General features: G+C 37.0%; 1 protein-coding gene across 4 annotated transcripts in view; it reads right to left on the reverse strand.

Moving 5' to 3' along the window:
- Positions 1 to 20,454, reverse strand: part of cntn5 (contactin 5) — a 101,531-nt gene that overhangs the window by 54,394 nt on the left and 26,683 nt on the right. For 3 of the 4 annotated variants that reach the window (XM_061972333.2, XM_061972334.2, XM_061972335.2), the window contains 4 exons: positions 19,781 to 19,900; positions 8,135 to 8,454; positions 3,327 to 3,438; positions 1,052 to 1,276 (listed from right to left, as the gene is read on the reverse strand). In XM_061972333.2, coding sequence (XP_061828317.1) covers positions 1,052 to 1,276; positions 3,327 to 3,381 — 280 coding nt within the window. In that variant the 5' untranslated portion in view covers positions 3,382 to 3,438; positions 8,135 to 8,454; positions 19,781 to 19,900. The remainder of the gene's footprint in view (positions 1 to 1,051; positions 1,277 to 3,326; positions 3,439 to 8,134; positions 8,455 to 19,780; positions 19,901 to 20,454) is intronic. The other variant, XM_061972336.2, reaches the window with a different exon arrangement.

Here is a 20,454-nt window from a genome sequence, read left to right on the forward strand (position 1 = left end):
CCTTCCGGTTCAGCTCCTTCTTCACCACGACGGATCGATACAGCGTTTGCCTTACTGAAGACGCCGCACCGATCCGCCTGACAATCTGACGATCCACTCTTCCCTCAATCGTGAACAATACTCCGAGGTACTTGAAATTCTGACACCACATGGACAAAGATAAGACCTTCTGGAGGAAAGTTCTGTGGTCAGATGAAACGAAAATGTAGCTGTTTGGCCACAATACCCAGCAATATGTTTGGAGGAGAAAAGGTGAGGACTTTAATTCCAGGAACATCATCCTACCGTCAAGCATGGTGATGGTAGTATTATGTTCTGGGCCTGTTTTGCTGCCAACGGAGCTGGTGCTTTACATGGGACAATTAAAAAGAAGGATTCCCTCCAAATTCTTCAGGACAACCTAAAATCTAAAAAGGTTGGGTCTTAGGCGCAGTTGGGTGTTCCAACAGGACAATGACCCGAAACAAACGTCAAACGTGGTAAAAGAATGGCTAAATCAGGCTAGAACTAAGGTTTTAGAATGGCCTTCCCAAAGTCCTGACTTAAAACGTGTGGACAATGCTGAAGAAACAAGTCCATGTCAGAAAAGCAACACATTTAGCTGAACTGCAGCAATTTTGTGGTCAAAAATTCAAGCAGAAGCTTGTGGATGGCTACCAAAAGCGCCTTATTGCAGTGAAACTTGCCAAGGGACATGTAAGCAAATATTAACATTGCTGTATGTATACTTTTGACCCTCACATTTTCAGTAGACCCATAATAAATTCATAAAAGAAGCAAACTTCATGAATGTTTTTTGTGACCAACAAGTATGTGCTCCAATCACTCTATCACAAAAAAATAAGACTTGTAGAAATGATTGGAAACTCAAGACAGCCATGACATTATGTTCTTTACAAGTGTATGTACACTTTTGACCACAACTGTATATATAATATATATATATATATATATATATATATATATATATATATATATATATATATATATATATATATATATATGTTATGATGTCAAAGACAGAAGTTCATGAGTCTAAAGTGTCTCCTACCTTGACTTGTGTGGTCCTCCTGAGGGTCTGGCAGGTTCATAGCAGGATGAGGGTGGCTGGCAAAGACGGACCAGTCGGGCAGTGCGGGCCCCCCACCATGATGCTGCCCACCAAGATGTTGCCGTGGTCGCCCGCGGGGGCCGAGTGGCAAAGAAGAGCTGTCTGCTTTCATTCTCAGCAGGGCAGCGTAGGAAATAGGCCGCGCCCCCATCGCTAGTGCAACATCTGCAACACATTAACTGCATGCTAGTCTCACTGTATACACTAGGCTTACTTTTGTGTAAGTACATGTTTCAAATTGGGGTAAAATATTACAATATAGAATATTTCAGAAGTAGATTGACTATGAAGAGAATATGCAGTGGAGTAAAGACAGTTAGCATGCTAACTTGCCAAGATGGATGCTAAACAAAGATGGCAACTTGCAGCAGACAAGTAATAATTAATAATGTACGGCGATAATGTACAGTAATAATGTAGAGTAATAATGTAGAGTAATAGTATACAGTAATAATGTGCGGTAATAATGTACAGTAATAATGTACAGCAATAATGTACAGTGATAATGTACAGCAATAATATAGAGTAATAATGTACATTATTATGAAGAGTAATTATGGACAGCAATAATGTACATACAGTAATAATATACACCAATAATGTACAGTAATAATGTACAGTATGTCAAATATCAACAACTAAAAATAATGAATGTCAAATATCAACAAGTAAAATAATTAATGTCAAATATCAACAAGTAAAATAATTAATGTCAAATATCAACAATTAAAAAAAAAAGTCAAATAACAACTAAAATAATTTATGTCAAATATCAACAACTAAAAGTAATTAATGTCAAATATCAACAGCTAAAAATAATTCAGGTCAAATATCAACAAATACCAATAATGAATGTCAACAATCAACAACTAAAACTAATTAATGTCAAATATCAACAACTAAATAATTAATGTCAAATATCAACAACTAAAAATAATTAATGTCAAATATCAGCAACTAAAACTAATTAATGTCAAATATCAACAACTAAAAAAAATTAATGTCAATTATCAACAAGTAAAATAATTCACGTCATATATCAACAAATAAAATAATTAATGTCAAATATCAACAACTAAAAATAATTCATGTCAAATATCAACAACTAAAAATAATTAATGTCAAATATCAGCAACTAAAACTAATTAATGTCAAATATCAACAACTAAAAATAATTCATGCCAACAATCAACAAGTAAAAATAATTCATGTCAAATATCAACAAGTAAAAAAAAAATGTATGTCAAATATCAACTAAAACTAATTAATGTCAATTATCAACAACTAAAACTAATTAATGTCAATTATCAACAAGTAAAATAATTCATGTCACATATCAACAACTAAAATAATTCATGTCAAATATCAACTAAAAATAATTTATGTCGAATATCAACAACTAAAATAATGTCAAATATCAGAAAATAAAAATAGTTAATGTCAAATATCAACAACTAAAAATTATTATTGGCAAATAACAACTAAAATAATTATTGTGAAATATCAACAACTAAAATAATTAATGTCAAATAACTACAATAATTAATGTCAAATAACAACTAAAATAATGAATGTCAAATAACAACTAAAACTAATTAATGTCAATTATCAACAAGTAAAATAATTAATGTCAAATAACAACAACTACAAATAATTCATGTCAAATATCAACAACTAAAACAATTCATGTCAAATATCAACAACTACAAATAATTCATGTCAAATATCAACAACTAAAATAATTAATGTCAAATATCAACAACTAAAAATAGTTAATGTCAAATATCAACAACTAAAAATAATTCATGTCAGATAACAACTAAAATAATTAATGTCAAATATCAACAAATAAAATAATTAATGTCATATATCAATAACTAAAATAATTAATGTCAAATATCAACAACTAAAATAATTCATGTCAAATAACTAAAATAATTAATGTCAAATATCAACAACTAAAAATAATTCATGTCAAATAACAACTAAAATAATTCATATCAATTATCAACAACTTAAAATGATCCAAGTCAACAATCAACAAGATGTGGGCGGGGCTAGATCATTGAGGGATTAAAAAACAAATACAATAATTTTAAATGAATTGTAAAAAGTACAAGCAGATAAAACTGGGTAATATTTAATTTTTTTATGTCCACGCACTAACATGCAACATGTCTTTCTTCCAACAAGGAGAGTGTGTTTGACCTCTGACCTGAAACAACAGTGATGGCTGAGAAGAGGAGCAGTGGTTGCCATGGTGACCCCATTCTAGTTGACAAGGGTCCCTGTTGGTCAGCAGTTGTGCTTCTTCATTAAAGCTGCTCCTGCACGCACGCATGCACACACACACGTTGTTAAATTGGTGCTTTATGTAGAACTTCTATTTAGTATTTGGGTTTACATCTTTCCTGGTAAACAACAAGTGTCCTAAATCTGAGCACTCCTACTTTTATAGCGATCAATACTCACGTGTAACAACAACAGGTTACATGTAACAACAACAGGTCAGGTGTAACAACAACAGGTCACATGTAAAAGCAACAGGTCACGTGTAACAACGACAGGTTACGTGTAACAGCAACAGGTTACGTGTAACAGCAACAGGTTACGTGTAACAGAAACAGGTTACGTGTAACAGCAACAGGTCACGTCTAATAACAACAGGTCATGTGTAACAACAACAGGTCACAGGTTACATGTAACAACAACAGGTCTCATGTAACAACAACAGGTTATGTGTTACAACAGGTCATGTGTAACAACAACAGGTCACATGTAACAACAACAGGTCACATGTAACAACAACAGGTTACGTGTAACAACAACAGGTCACGTGTAACAACAACAGATTACATGTAAAAACAACAGGTCACGTGTAACAACGACGGGTTACGTGTAACAACAACAGGTCACGTGTAACAACAACAGGTCACATGTAACAACAACAGGTCACATGTAACAACAACAGGTCACATGTAACAACAACAGGTTACATGTAACAACAACAGGTCACGTGTAACAACAACAGATTACATGTAAAAACAACAGGTCACGTGCAAAAACAACAGGTCACGTGTAACAACAACAGGTCACATGTAACAACAACAGGTCACGTGTAACAACAACAGGTCACATGTAACAACAACAGTTCAGGTGTAACAACAAATGGTCAGGTGTAACAACAACAGGTCACGTGCAACAACAACAACAACAACAGGTCACGTGTAACAACAAAAGGTCATGTGTAACAACAAGAAGTCATGTATAAGAACAACAAGTTACATGTAACAACAACAGGTCACGTGTAACAACAACAGGTCACGTGTAACAACAAGTCATGTATAACAACAACAGGTTACATGTAACAACAACAGGTTACATGTAACAACAGGTCACGTGTAACAACAACAGGTCACGTGTAACAATAGATTACATGTAACAACAACAGGTCTCATGTAACAACAACAGGTTATGTGTTACAACAGGGCATGTGTAACAACAGGTTACATGTTACAACAACAGGTCACGTGTAACAACAACAGGCTACGTGTAACAACAACAGGTCACGTGTAACAACAACAGGTCACATGTAACAACAACAGGTCACATGTAACAACAACAGGTCACATGTAACAACAACAGGTTACATGTAACAACAACAGGTCACGTGTAACAACAACAGATTACATGTAAAAACAACAGGTCACGTGCAAAAACAACAGGTCACGTGTAACAACAACAGGTTACGTGTAACAACAACAGGTCACATGTAACAACAACAGGTCACGTGTAACAACAACAACAGGTCACATGTAACAACAACAGTTCAGGTGTAACAACAAATGGTCAGGTGTAACAACAACAGGTCACGTGCAACAACAACAACAACAACAACAGGTCACGTGTAACAACAAAAGGTCATGTGTAACAACAAGAAGTCATGTATAAGAACAACAAGTTACATGTAACAACAACAGGTCACGTGTAACAACAACAGGTCACGTGTAACAACAACAGGTCACGTGTAACAACAAGTCATGTATAACAACAACAGGTTACATGTAACAACAACAGGTTACATGTAACAACAGGTCACGTGTAACAACAACAGGTCACGTGTAACAATAGATTACATGTAACAACAACAGGTCTCATGTAACAACAACAGGTTATGTGTTACAACAGGGCATGTGTAACAACAGGTTACATGTTACAACAACAGGTCACGTGTAACAACAACAGGTCACGTGTAACAACAGGTCATGTGTAACAACAACAGGTCACGTTTAACAAAAGGTCACATGCAACAACAGGTTACATGTAACAGCAACAAGTCATAAGTCAGGTTAAATGTAACAACAACAGGTCATGTGTAACAACAACAGGTCATGTGTAACAACAACAGGTCATGTGTAACAACAACAGGTTACGTGTAACAACAACAGGTTACGTGTAACAACAACAGGTTACGTGTAACAACAACAGGCTATGTGTAACAACAACAGGTCACGTGTAACAACAACAGGTTATGTGTAACAACAACAGGTAACGTGTAACAACAACAGGTTATGTGTAACAACAACGGGTCACGTGTAACAACAACAGGCTATGTTGTTACAAAATATTTTAAAACTTGTTGCTACAAAAATCAGAAAATGTTAATCAAGGTGAGAAAATAAATTAGAGAAAGACTTCAACCAATCACAGCTTTGCAAAACTAGGGTCTGAATTGACAAAGTAATTTAGAATCATTAATAAACATATTAATTATTAAATACAACACTACACAACATGTAAAGGCATACATGCATTAAAGCAACACTATTAATAATAATATTAATAGTAATAGTAATGAAAATACAATTAATAATAATAATAATTATAATAATACTCATTAATCATCATAGTCATCAATTGAGTGTCATTAATTAAATGTTAGCTAAAAAGGCTTAAGCTATCAAAGGAGTGTCATCATCTTAAAAGTCAATCAAATCATGAAAATGACTCCCGAGGACGTTCACACACACAATTATCTCCTATTGTTGTTGCTCTTTTATTTTTTTATTGTATTGTTGTTGCTCAATTATCTCCTATTGTTGTTGCTCTTCTTTGCTCTTCAGTGCCTTCATTGTCCTCACGACCTCAATCACACATGCATTGTCTGCATGCACACACTGTGAGGTCATTTGTAGAACAGCATCAAGAACACTTCTTCAACATGTTTGATTACTCATTCATGTTATCATTATTATTGTAGACAGGTAAAGACTCTGCTTGTATCGCACATGATATCACACACAAGTAAACACTCTGCTTGTATCGCACATGATATCACACGCAAGTAAACACTCTGCAGGACCGCTTGTATCGCACACGATATCACACACAAGTAAACCCATTGCAGGACTGCTTGTATCGCACGTGATATCACACACAGGTAAACTTGCTGCAGGACTGCTTGTATCACACATGATATGACACACAAGGAAACACACTGCAGGACTGCTTGTATCACACATGATATGACACACATTGCAAGACTGCTTGCATCCCACATGATATCACACACAAGTAAACACGCTGCAGGACCGCTTGTATCGCACATGATATCACACACAAGTAAACACTCTGCAGGACTTCTTGTGTCGCACATAATATCACACACAGGTAAACACACTGCAGGACTGCTTGTATCACACATAATATCACACAAGTAAACACTCTGCAGGACCACTCATATCGCACATGATATCACACACAAGTAAACACTCTGCAGGACTTCTTGTGTCGCACATAATATCACACACAGGTAAACACACTGCAGGACTGCTTGTATCACACATAATATCACACAAGTAAACACTCTGCATGAATACTTGTATCGCACATGATATCACACACAAGTAAACACTCTGCAGGACTTCTTGTATCGCACATAATATCACACACAGGTAAACACGCTGCAGGACTGCTTGTATCACACATGATATCACACAAGTAAACACTCTGCATGAATACTTGTATCGCACATTATATCACACACAAGTAAACATGCTGCAGGACTGATTGTATCGCACATAATATTCCACACAGGTCAACACGCTGCAGGACTGCTTGTATCGCACATGATATCACACACAAGTAAACACTCTGCAGGACTGTAACACTCTGCAGGACTGTTTGTATCGCACAAGATCTCAGACACAAGTAAACACGCTGCAAGACTGCTTGTATCGCACATGATATCACACACAAGTAAACACGCTGCAGAACTGCTTGTATCGCACATGATATCACACACAAGTAAACACTCTGCAGGACTGTTTGTATCGCACAAAATCTCACACACAAGTAAACACTCTGCAGGACTGCTTGTATCGCACATGATATCACACACAGGTAAACACACTGCAGGACTGTTTGTATCACACAAGTAAACACTCTGCATGAACACTTGTATCGCACATGATATTCCACACAGGTAAACACACTGCAGGCCTGCTTGTATGGCACATGATATATCACACACAAGTAAACACTCTGCAAGACTGCTTGTATTGCACATGATATCACACACAATTAAACACGCTGCAAGACTGCTTGTATCGCACATGATATCAAACACAAGTAAACACTCTGCAGGACCACTCATATCGCACATGATATCACACACAAGTAAACACGCTGCAGGACCACTTGTATCGCACATGTTATCACACACAAGTAAAAACTCTGCAGGACTGCTTGTGTCGCACATGCTATCACACACAAGTTAATACTCTGCAGGACTGCTTGTATCGCACACAATAAAATATAACACAAATATCAGTTTACACACAATAAATACTTAAACATAAAAATATGATAATTAAATATGAGTTTACACACAATAAATACATAAAAATATGATAATTAAATATTACTTTACAAACAATAAATACATAAACATAAATATCATAATAAAATATGAGTTTACAAACAATAAACATATAAATATGATAATAAAAGAGTTGCACTCACAGCCTCGCCTGCTCGCCGGCTCCTCTGCTGCTCCAGCGGACTTATGCCGCCGCTGCGCCCGCTGCTCGACGCCCCCCTGCGGCGGAAGGAGACACGCCGAGTAGAATCCAGAGAAGTCCGCTCGCTGCTCTCAAACATCCGTGAAGAAATTCCAACCTGCTAAAACCTGCTAGAACCTTGTAGAACCTACGGTGTTGGTGCGTGATGCACGTGCTCGTGAGGACGTTCGAGGCACCACGTGACGAGGAGGAGGAGGAGGAAGGTGGTCCTCGCTGGTGAGGAAGAGGAGGACGAGGAGTCTTCATCCCCTCTGGCCACTCCTCGGATTTTTAGGGAGAAAATATGAAATATGTCTCATTGGTGTTTATTCACCACCTCACTGGACACTACATTAGGTACACCTCTCACTGGACACTACATTAGGTCTCACTGGACACTACATTAGGTACACCTCTCACCGGACACTACATTAGGTACACTTCTCACTGGACACTACATTAGGACACCACATTAGGTACACCTCTCACTGGACACTACATTAGGTCTCACTGGACACCACATTAGGTACACCTCTCACTGGACACTACATTAGGTACACCTCTCACTGGACACTACATTAGGTACACTTCTCACTGGACACTACATTAGGTACACCTCTCACTGGACACTACATTAGGTCTCACTGGACACCACATTAGGTACACCTCTCACTGGACACTACATTAGGTACACCTCTCACTGGACACTACATTAGGTACACCTCTCACTGGACACTACATTAGGTACACCTCTCACTGGACACTACATTAGGTACACTTCTCACTGGACACTACATTAGGTACACCGATCACTGGACACTACATTAGGTACGCCTCTCATTGGACACTACATTAGGTACACTTCTCACTGGACACTACATTAGGTACACTTCTCACTGGACACTACATTAGGTACACCTCTCACTGGACACTACATTAGGTACACCGATCACTGGACACTACATTAGGTACGCCTCTCATTGGACACTACATTAGGTACACTTCTCACTGGACACTACATTAGGTACACTTCTCACTGGACACTACATTAGGTACACCTCTCACTGGACACTACATTAGGTACACCTCTCAGTGGACACTACATTAGGTACACCTCTCACTGGACACTACATTAGGTCTCACTGGACACTACATTAGGTACGCCTCTCATTGGACACTACATTAGGTACACCTCTCAATGGACACTACATTAGGTACACCTCTCACTGGACACTACATTAGGTACACCTCTCACTGGACACTACATTAGGTCTCACTGGACACCACATTAGGTACACCTCTCACTGGACACTACATTAGGTCTCACTGGACACTACATTAGGTACACCTCTCACTGGACACTACATTAGGTCTCACTGGACACTACATTAGGTACACCTCTCACTGGACACTACATTAGGTACACCTCTCACTGGACACTACATTCGGTCTCACTGGACACTACATTAGGTACACCTCTCACTGGACACTACATATTGTAGGTCAGATAGGCTCCAGCGCCCCCCGCGACCCCAAAGGGAATAAGCGGTAGAAAATGGATGGATGGATGGACACTACATTAGGTACACCTCTCACTGGACACTACATTAGGTCTCACTGGACACTACATTAGGTACACCTCTCACTGGACACTACATTAGGTCTCACTGGACACTACATTAGGTACACCTCTCACTGGACACTACATTAGGTCTCACTGGACACTACATTAGGTACACCTCTCATTGGACACTACATTAGGTACACCTCTCACTGGACACTACATTAGGTACACCTCTTTTTTTTTCTTTTTTTTTTTTTGTCCTGGCCAGCTTCTCAGGCAAATCATATAGTTGATGTAGATGCCCATATCGGCTGTACACATTTACTTTACAAAAAAGAAGTGTGGGATACTTCTCCTGTTGCCTTATTTGTATTTGACTTTATTAAATGTATTTATATTATCATTTGGTGCAGCCGGGCCGGAGCAGGAGGGGATAGAAAGAAAAAAAAGGAAGACAGAGGGGGAAATTGTGGGGACAAGAGGGGGATAAGACATAGAGACAAAATTAACAACAGCAAACACAACAATAACAACAACAACAATAGAGCAACATCAGCAAATATGACATGTACAAATATGATGGTAAAAGTGATAGCAAAGAAGCAGTTAGTGAAATAAATAATAATACAGAAATGACAATGAACATTACAAATGGAGCAATACAAATATCAATAGAAATATCACTATTGATAATGAACAATACCAATAATTTACCTCTATTATCAACAATACAGTTGTTCAAATGTAACAATACATATATGTAATGATAACTAGAGATACAAAAGAAAGCAGAAAAATGGACGGGAAGAAAGAGAAGCAACCATATTAACCTTGTAGATTGTTATAGTAACAATAGGTTACGCTTTATCAGTGTGCCATGTGTTACCCAGTTTACCCTAGGGTAACAACGTTAATTTATGTTTGATTAAACGTGATTATGTGCATGAGTGTATGTATGTATATGTACAGTATGTGTATATGTGTTTGCACAGTGAATGTATATGTATGTGTCTATGTATGTCTGTACAGTGAATGTATATGTACAGTATGTACATATGTATGTTTGTACAGTGAATGTATATGTACAGTATGTGTATATGTATGTTTGTACAGTGAATGTGCGTGTGGATGTACGAACTTTGAGTATGTAGGTATGTACTGTATTTGTGTATGTATGCAGGAGCGTAGGTAGGTACCTATGTATGTATGTATGTATGTATGTATGAATAACGGTGTGTATGTGAGTATATATGTGTATTTGTGTGTACAATATATTTGACTCCCAGTGTGTGTGGGAGCCAGAGTATGGCCCCAGCCACCCAGAGAGCCCAACCCACAAACAGCAGGTGTGGCACCCAGGGAACAAGGAACCACCGGCCCCACGCAGCCAGGCCGGCCAGCGACAGGAACCCCAGAGCCCGGCCCACCGGCAGAGGACAAGGCACGGGAGAAGCAGAGGACAGCCAGCCCTCAAGCCAGCAAGAGACCACACCCCACAGGGGCAGAAAGACGGGACGCCCTGCCCGAGGGACCCAGAGACTCCCCGCAACCAGACGGGAACACCGCCCCTGCCCCAGGACTAACTGGGCGCCCACGAGCCCACCCCCACTCCCCGGTGAGCACGGCGCGGCCCGCCCCAGGCCACCCCACCCAAGTTGGCCGCCGTAGGACCGCCCAGCACGCGGCCAGGGGAACCACCCACCCCACCCGCAGGGACCCCAACGATGGAGATGGAACATCCAGCAACCACCCTGTCGAGAAACAAATGAATAATAATAATAATAATAATAATAATAAAATATCTAAAAAAAAATTTAAAAAAAAAATTTACATATATATATATATATATATATATATATATAAAGAGAATTTTGGGGGCATCTTTTTAAACAGTTTGGCGTATTTTGGTGAAGCAGAGGAGTCCAGCAGGTGTTCCCGGGGAATTGGAGCCCTTTTGGGGGGCCTATTTTTAGACAATTTGCCGTATTTTGGTAAGGCAGAGAAGTCGAGCAGGTGTTCCCAGGGAATTGGAGCTCTTTTGGGGCATCTTTTTAAACAGTTTGCGAATTTTTGGTGACGCTTAAGGGTCCAGCAGGTGTTCCCAGGGAATTGGAGCCCTTTTGGGGGCCTATTTTTAGACAATTTGGCGTATTTTGTTAAGGCAGAGGAGTCGAGCAGGTGTTCCCAGGAAATTGGAGCCCTTTTGGGGCATCTTTTTAAACAGTTTGCCGTATTTTGGTGAAGCAGAGGAGTCCAGCATGTGTTCCCGGGGAATTGGGGCCCTTTTGGGGGCCTATTTTTAGACAGTTTAGCGTATTTTGGTAAGGCAGAGGAGTCCAGCCGGTATTTCCGGGGAATTAGAGGCCTCTGGTGGCCGCCTGAAGCAGCTGCACTCATCTCCATAGCTGGGATGAGTCCTGCACCTTTTGGGCCTGATTTTAAACCCTTTTGCCTAATTTTGGAGGAGCTGAGCAGACAGGCAGGTGTTGGGAGCCCTCTTGTGGACTAACGTTCAGAAATACTTCCCTGGGATGACTCACAGCGTTAGTGAAGGCCTCAATAAGCCCCAAACAGCCCAAAATGTGGGAGGAAAATCCCCTCAGAGAGGGAATTTAAAACATTTTCGGTTTCCCCCCCCACATTTTGGGCTGTTTGGGGCTTATTGAGGCCTTTCCTAACGCTGTGAGTCATCCCGGGAAAGTATTTTTTAACGTTAGTCCACAAGAGGGCTCTCATTCCCCAACATGGGGGAAAGGTCAAAAAGACCCCCAGGATGACAGACAGGTGACCTGGGAAGAAAAAAAAACAAAAACAAAACATAAGCATCGGGGAATTGAAGCCCTCCGGACCAGACTTTTGAGGGAAAAACTCTGACTATTGCTTAAGTGTCTTTTATTGACAGCAATAGACCCATGCATCCATCCATTTTCTACCGCTTGTCCCTTTTTGTGGTCGCGGGGGGTCGCTGGAGCCTATCTCAGCTGCATTCGGGCGGAAGGCGGTGTACACCCTGGACAAGTCGCCACCTCATCGCAGGGCCAACACAGATAGACAGACAACATTCACACTCACATTCACACACTAGGGCCAATTTAGTGTTGTCAATCAACCTATCCCCAGGTGCATGTTTTTGGAGGTGGGAGGAAGCGGGAGTATCCGGAGGGAACCCACGCAGTCACGGGGAGAACATGCAAACTCCACACAGAAAGATCCCGAGTCCGAAATTGAACTCAGGACTACTCAGGACCTTCGTACTGTGAGGCAGATGCACTAACCCCTCTTCCACCGTGCTGCCCGACAGCAAAACTTTGAAGGGAAAAAACGCCCTCTGGTGGACTTCAGCCGCAGCTGCAGCTGTCAAAAAAAGCATTTTTTTCAACTTAGACTGAGACCAACTTTATTGATCCACAAGGGAAATGGTTCCACACAGTAGTTCAGTTATGAGATATTTGAGGATGATATTTGATTAGTATTAGAAGCGGCCCGCAGGCCACAGCCGCCTGCTGCTGTTTTGCACGCACCAATACTCCATCAGTGTTGGCGCTAGGAATTTTCAAAATGGGGGTGCCAGGGACCCCATCGAGTCATAAAAATGGGGTCCCACAGTACATTTTTGGGGTCCCGCTTTTTTGTAACTGTTTTGAAAACAAATGATAAATGTATGCATTATCCTATTATAGTTCACATTCTATATTGTGTTTTGCAAAAAGGTTGTCATAAACGTTACTTCATTTATTTAAAAAATAATACAAAATAAAACCAATTTTTACACATATGTCAGACCACAGAACACTTTTCCACTTTGCATGAGTCCATCTTAGATGAGCTCAGGCCCAGCGGAGCCGGCAGCGTTTCTGGGTGTTGTTGATAAATGGCTTTCGCTTTGCATAGTAGAGTTTTAACTTGCACTTACAGATGTAGCGACCAACTGAAGTTACTGACAGTGGTTTTCTGAAGTGTTCCTGAGTCCAAGTGGTGATATCCTTTACACACTGATGTCACTTTTTGATGCAGTACCGCCTGAGGTCACGGACATGCAGCTTACGTGCAGTGATTTCTCTGAACCTTTTGATGATATTACGGACGGTAGATGTTTTTCTTAAACTGTTCAACAATTTGCTCAGGCATTTGTTGACAAAGTGGTGACCCTCGCCCCATCCTTGTTTGTGAATGACTGACCATTTCATGGAAGCTGCTTTTATAATCACAATCATGGCACCCGCCTGTTACCAATTAGCCTGTTCACCTGTGGGATGTTCCAAATAAGTCTTTGATGAGCATTCTTCAACTTTCTCACTCTTTTTTGCCACTTGTGCCAGCTTTTTTGAAACATGTTGCAGGCATCAAATTCCAAAGTTTTCCAGTTCAAACGTTAAGTATCTTGTCCTTGCAGTCTATTCAATTGAATATAAGTTGAAAAGGATTTGCAAATTATTGTATTCTCTTTTTATTTACCATTTACACAATGTGACAACTTCACTGCTTTTGTAATATATACATGATGTAAGTATATATGTAATGTAGTAACATTCATAATAACATGTAATATATACATGATGTAAGTATATATGTCATGTAGTAACATTCATAATAACATGTAATATATACATGATGTAAGTATATATGTCATGTAGTAACATTTATAATAACATTTAATATATACATGATGTAAGTATATATAATGTAGTAACATTCATAATAACATGTAATATATACATGATGTAAGTATATATGTCATGTAGTAACATTTATAATAACATGTAATATATACATGATGTAAGTATATATGTCATGTAGTAACATTTATAATATTTAATATATACATGATGTAAGTATATATAATGTAGTAACATTCATAATAACATGTAATATATACATGATGTAAGTATATATGTCATGTAGTAACATTTATAATAACATGTAATATATACACGATGTAAGTATATATGTCATGTAGTAACATTTATAATAACATGTAATATATACACGATGTAAGTATATATGTCATGTAGTAACATTCATAATAACATGTAATATATACATGATGTAAGTATATATGTCATGTAGTAACATTTATAATAACATATAATATATACATGATGTAAGTATATATGTCATGTAGTAACATTTATAATAACATTTAATATATACATGATGTAAGTATATATGTAATGTAGTAACATTCATAATAACATGTAATATATACATGATGTAAGTATATATGTCATGTAGTAACATTTATAATAACATGTAATATATACATGATGTAAATATATATGTAGTATCTTGTAACATTCATAATAACATGTAATATATACATGATGTAAGTATATATGTCATGTAGTAACATTCATAATAACATGTAATATATACATGATGTAAGTATATATGTAATGTAGTAACATTCATAATAACATGTAATATATACATGATGTAAGTATATACGTCATGTAGTAACATTTATAATAACATTTAATATATACATGATGTAAGTATATATGTCATGTAGTAACATTCATAATAACATGTAATATATACATGATGTAAGTATATATGTCATGTAGTAACATTTATAATAACATGTAATATATACACGATGTAAGTATATATGTCATGTAGTAACATTCATAATAACATGTAATATATACATGATGTAAGTATATATGTCATGTAGTAACATTTATAATAACATATAATATATACATGATGTAAGTATATATGTCATGTAGTAACATTTATAATAACATTTAATATATACATGATGTAAGTATATATGTAATGTAGTAACATTCATAATAACATGTAATATATACATGATGTAAGTATATATGTCATGTAGTAACATTTATAATAACATGTAATATATACATGATGTAAATATATATGTAGTATCTTGTAACATTCATAATAACATGTAATATATACATGATGTAAGTATATATGTCATGTAGTAACATTCATAATAACATGTAATATATACATGATGTAAGTATATATGTAATGTAGTAACATTCATAATAACATGTAATATATACATGATGTAAGTATATATGTCATGTAGTAACATTTATAATAACATTTAATATATACATGATGTAAGTATATATGTCATGTAGTAACATTCATAATAACATGTAATATATACATGATGTAAGTATATATGTCATGTAGTAACATTCATAATAACATGTAATATATACATGATGTAAGTATATATGTCATGTAGTAACATTCATAATAACATGTAATATATACATGATGTAACTATATATGTCATGTAGTAACATTCATAATAACATGTAATGTATACATATTTTGATAATTTTAAGTATTAATTTCACAGACACATCACAACGCTCACTTTCCCTTCAACAACAACAACAAGACTACTAATCATGGTACTTGATGAGAGACAACAAAGACTACTTTGGGACAAATGATGACTTCCATTTTTCAGCCTGAATATAAGGAGGATGATCGACAGATCCAGCAGGTGGCAGTATTGCTAAGTGCTAAACAAGCTATACAAACATAATAAAACAATCACTTACTGCACACCGCTAAAAGTAGTTCCTCAGCGTTAGCGCTCATAATAACAATATCGCTCATACCTGTTAATACTTAGGTCACCACATGTAAATGGAGTATTGTTGGTGTGTTTTTTGGATGTTTTCTACAGGGCTTCATGGCCACATTGTAAGCAAACCTCGTACCTTTCGATTTAGAATGCATCAAAAACAGAAAGATAAATGCAGAGGTGGGTAGAGTAGCCAGAAATTGTACTCAAGTAAGAGTACTGTTACTTTGGAGATTTATTACTCAAGTAAAAGTAAGGAGTAGTCACCCAAATATTTACTTGAGTAAAAGTAAAAAGTATGTTGTGAAAAAACTACTCAAGTACTGAGTAACTGATGAGTAACATACACACACACACACACATATATATATATATATATACATATATATATATATATATATATATATATATATATACACACATATATACATACACATACATACATACATATACATTGATATATACAGTATATAATTTATAAGTATTTATTTTTGCTGTTTTTGTTTACATGTTAAAGGTGTTTTAATGAATATACATGCATGTTTAACATATAGATTCCTTTCTTTCATGTTGACAAGAATATAAGTTGGTGTATTACCTGATTCTGATGACTTGCATTGATTGGAATCAGACAGTCGTGATGATAACGTCCACGTTTTCAAATGGAGGAGAAAAAAGTTCCTCCTTTCTGTCTAATACCACATGAAAGTGGTGGGTTTTTGGCATCCTATTTGTCCAGCTTCCATATTCGTTTTTATACACTTTACAAGAAATATATTGGCGTCAAACTCCGTAGCTTGCTAGCTTGTTTGCGCTGGCTTTCGGAGACTCTTGTTTTGAAAGCGCAGGCGCCATGGCGCGGCACTTTTATTGTGAAGACAGGAACGTCCTCTGTGCGGTCAGTCTTGAGGCTTTTGACGGTACGGTTGAAATAAAACAAGTATCTTTTTTCCCTCACACTTTTGATTGATTGATTGGAACTTTTATTAGTAGATTGCACAGTACAGTACATATTCCGTACAATTGACCACTAAATGGTAACACCCCAATAAGTTTTTCAACTTGTTTAAGTCAGGTCATGTGACCACCTGGCTCTGTTTGATTGGTCCAACGTCACCAGTGACTGCATCTGATTGGTGGAACGGAGTGAACGTCACCAGTGACTGTATTTGTTGAAACGCAGGCACTATGACAGACCAAAACAAACAAAGCGTGCATTAACAGATCGATAAAAATTAGTAGCGAGTAGCGAGCTGAATGTAGATAAAAGTAGCGGAGTAAAAGTAGCGTTCCTTCTCTATAAATATACTCAAGTAAAAGTAAAAGTATGTTGCATTAAAACTACTCTTAGAAGTACAATTTATCCCAAAAGTTACTCAAGTAGATGTAACGGAGTAAATGTAGCGCGTTACTACCCACCTCTGGATAAATGTTTTACATAAGGACTGTGAATGATAAGACAAAATGGAAACACACCAACAATCATTATGTGGAGACCAAACTGACTCATTGCAGCCCTCTATTGGCGCATCTTACCACTGCACTGACTTCCTGCTCATTCAAAAAACAGTAACACAATTAGGACTGGGCCGTTAACAAATTATTCTCGACGATTCATTAACCGACTAATTATTGCCGACGATAATATTGCCAACATTGTTTGGAGAGCAAATTAATCACTGACGTACAGATAACACGTAATAATGCATATTTTTCAAATGCAATAACACTTGTATTTCTATTACATTTATTATATAATAATAATAATACATATAATATAGTTATATAAAAACATTTTATATAATAACTACATCATTATTATATATTATATTATCTATTATAGTTTAACATTGTAGTTTAAATGTAAACGTTTAAATATCAATGTTAACTGAAACAAACAAATAAGAATAAATTATAAAATTATACAGTATACAGTCGTGGTCAAAAGTTTACATACACTTGTAAAGAACATAATGTCATGGCTGTCTTGAGTTTCCAATCATTTCTACAACTCTTATTCTTTTGTGATAGAGTGATTGGAGCACATACTTGTTGGTCACAAAAAACATTCAATTTTTGTTTCATCTGACCACAGAACTTTCCTCCAGAAGGTCTTTTCTTCATCCATGTGATGTCAGATGAAACAAAAATGGAGCTGTTTGGCCACAATACCCAGCAATATGTTTGGAGGAGAAAAGGTGAGGCCTTTAATCCCAGGAACACCATGTCTACCGTCAAGCATGGTGGTGGTAGTATTATGCTCTGGGCCTGTTTTGCTGCCAATGGAACTGGTGCTTTACAGAGTGTAAATGTGACAATGAAAAAGGAGCATTACCTCCACTCAGTGGCCTAGTGGTTAGAGTGTCCGCCCTGAGATCGGTAGGTTGTGAGTTCAAACCCCGGCCGAGTCATACCAAAGACTACAAAAATGGGACCCATTACCTCCCTGCTTGGCACTCAGCATCAAGGGTTGGAATTGGGGGTTAAATCACCAAAAATGATTCCCGGGCGCGGCCACCGCTGCTGCCCACTGCTCCCCTCACCTCCCAGGGGGTGATCAAGGGTGATGGGTCAAATGCAGAGAATAATTTCGCCACACCTAGTGTGTGTGTGACAATCATTGGTACTTTAACTTTAACTTTAACTTTTAACTTTAAATTCTTCAGGACAAGCTAAAATCATCAGCCCGGAGGTTGGGTCTTGGGCGCAGTTGGGTGTTCCAACAGGACAATGACCCCCAAACACACCTCAAAAGTGGTAAAGGAATGGCTAAATCAGGCTAGAATTCCTTTCACAAATTCCTCAGTAAATTCACCAAAACGTCACCGTGGAGTTATGGAGTTTAGCTGATTGGAGAGCTAGCTTGTGCAGCTAGCGGGTCCATGACCATGACTTCTGTTTTGCTTGATCAGCCGTTTTACTGCCCTGTTACAGACGCCATTTGGAAACAATTAAGGTATGTAAATAAACATTTCTGTGTAACTAACTCATTTCACAACGTATATATCTGTGACTTATACATGGAAAAAAAAATTCTACTTAAATTTAGTGGGTGTGGCTTGTATACTGGTGCACTCTATAGTCCGGTGCTAAAAAATGTTTTTGTTGTTTTTAATCTATTTTTGCACGTCTTCAACTTAGTCATATATTTTGTTATGTGACACATATTTAGTGTTAGCATTCTAACTTTAGCATGTTAGCAATAGCCATCTTTGCAGGTATATAGTTCACAGTCAAATATTTTGATGATTGATGCATACTAACTGTTGGCATACTAGCAATTCATGCTAGCTATTATGGTGGTATTTGTTCTAACCGGACACTACCTAACACCGTGCTAACTGTTAGCATTTCAGGTCAGTTCAGCTTTGACTGACAATTATGATGTCACCATGAAGGATGTTTACCTTAGAAAGTGTGTGCGTGCGTGCGTGTGTGTGTGTGTGTGTGTGTGTGTGTTTGTTTACTTGAAGGCAGCTCAGCTGTATCACTCGGCAAACCCGTCAGACCGGCTTTTGGGTTTCTGTTCCTGTTTTTGGGAACATCTGCTGAGTTCTTTCGCTTTGCTTTTTCTGCCTGGTGCTAACCTAGTGGGGGAAAGGCAAAATAGTCAGTTTGAAAACATGCAATTGTTGTTCTTATCTGGAGTGAAAAGCAAGCAAGTGAATTGCTGGTTTGAACAAAAATAGCTGACATGCAAAATAAAAAAAAATAAAAATAAAATGTAAAAAAATATCTAATTAAAAAATGAAAAAAAATTGAAATAATAATAATAATTTTAAAAAAAAAAGTAAATAGCTGACGTTAAAAAAATAAATGAATAAAATGTAAATTCAAAATTAGAATATATTTAAATAAAAAAATCACTAAAAAAAAGGAAATACATTTAAATTAAAAATAAATTAAAGAAAACAGGAGACGTGCAAAAATTAAATAAATTAAATCAATAAAAAATAAATACATCTATATTGAAAAATAAATAAATAAATAAAAAGAAAATAGCTGACATAAAAAATAATAACATTAAAAAAATATACAAAATGAAAATACATTTAAATAAAAAATAAATGACAAAGGGAATAGCTGACATGAAAAATATAAAGGGATAAAATAACTAAAACTGCTGACATGAACAAATAAA

Source organism: Nerophis lumbriciformis, linkage group LG17, assembly GCF_033978685.3.
Source record: "Nerophis lumbriciformis linkage group LG17, RoL_Nlum_v2.1, whole genome shotgun sequence".
Lineage (NCBI taxonomy): Eukaryota > Metazoa > Chordata > Actinopteri > Syngnathiformes > Syngnathidae > Nerophis > Nerophis lumbriciformis.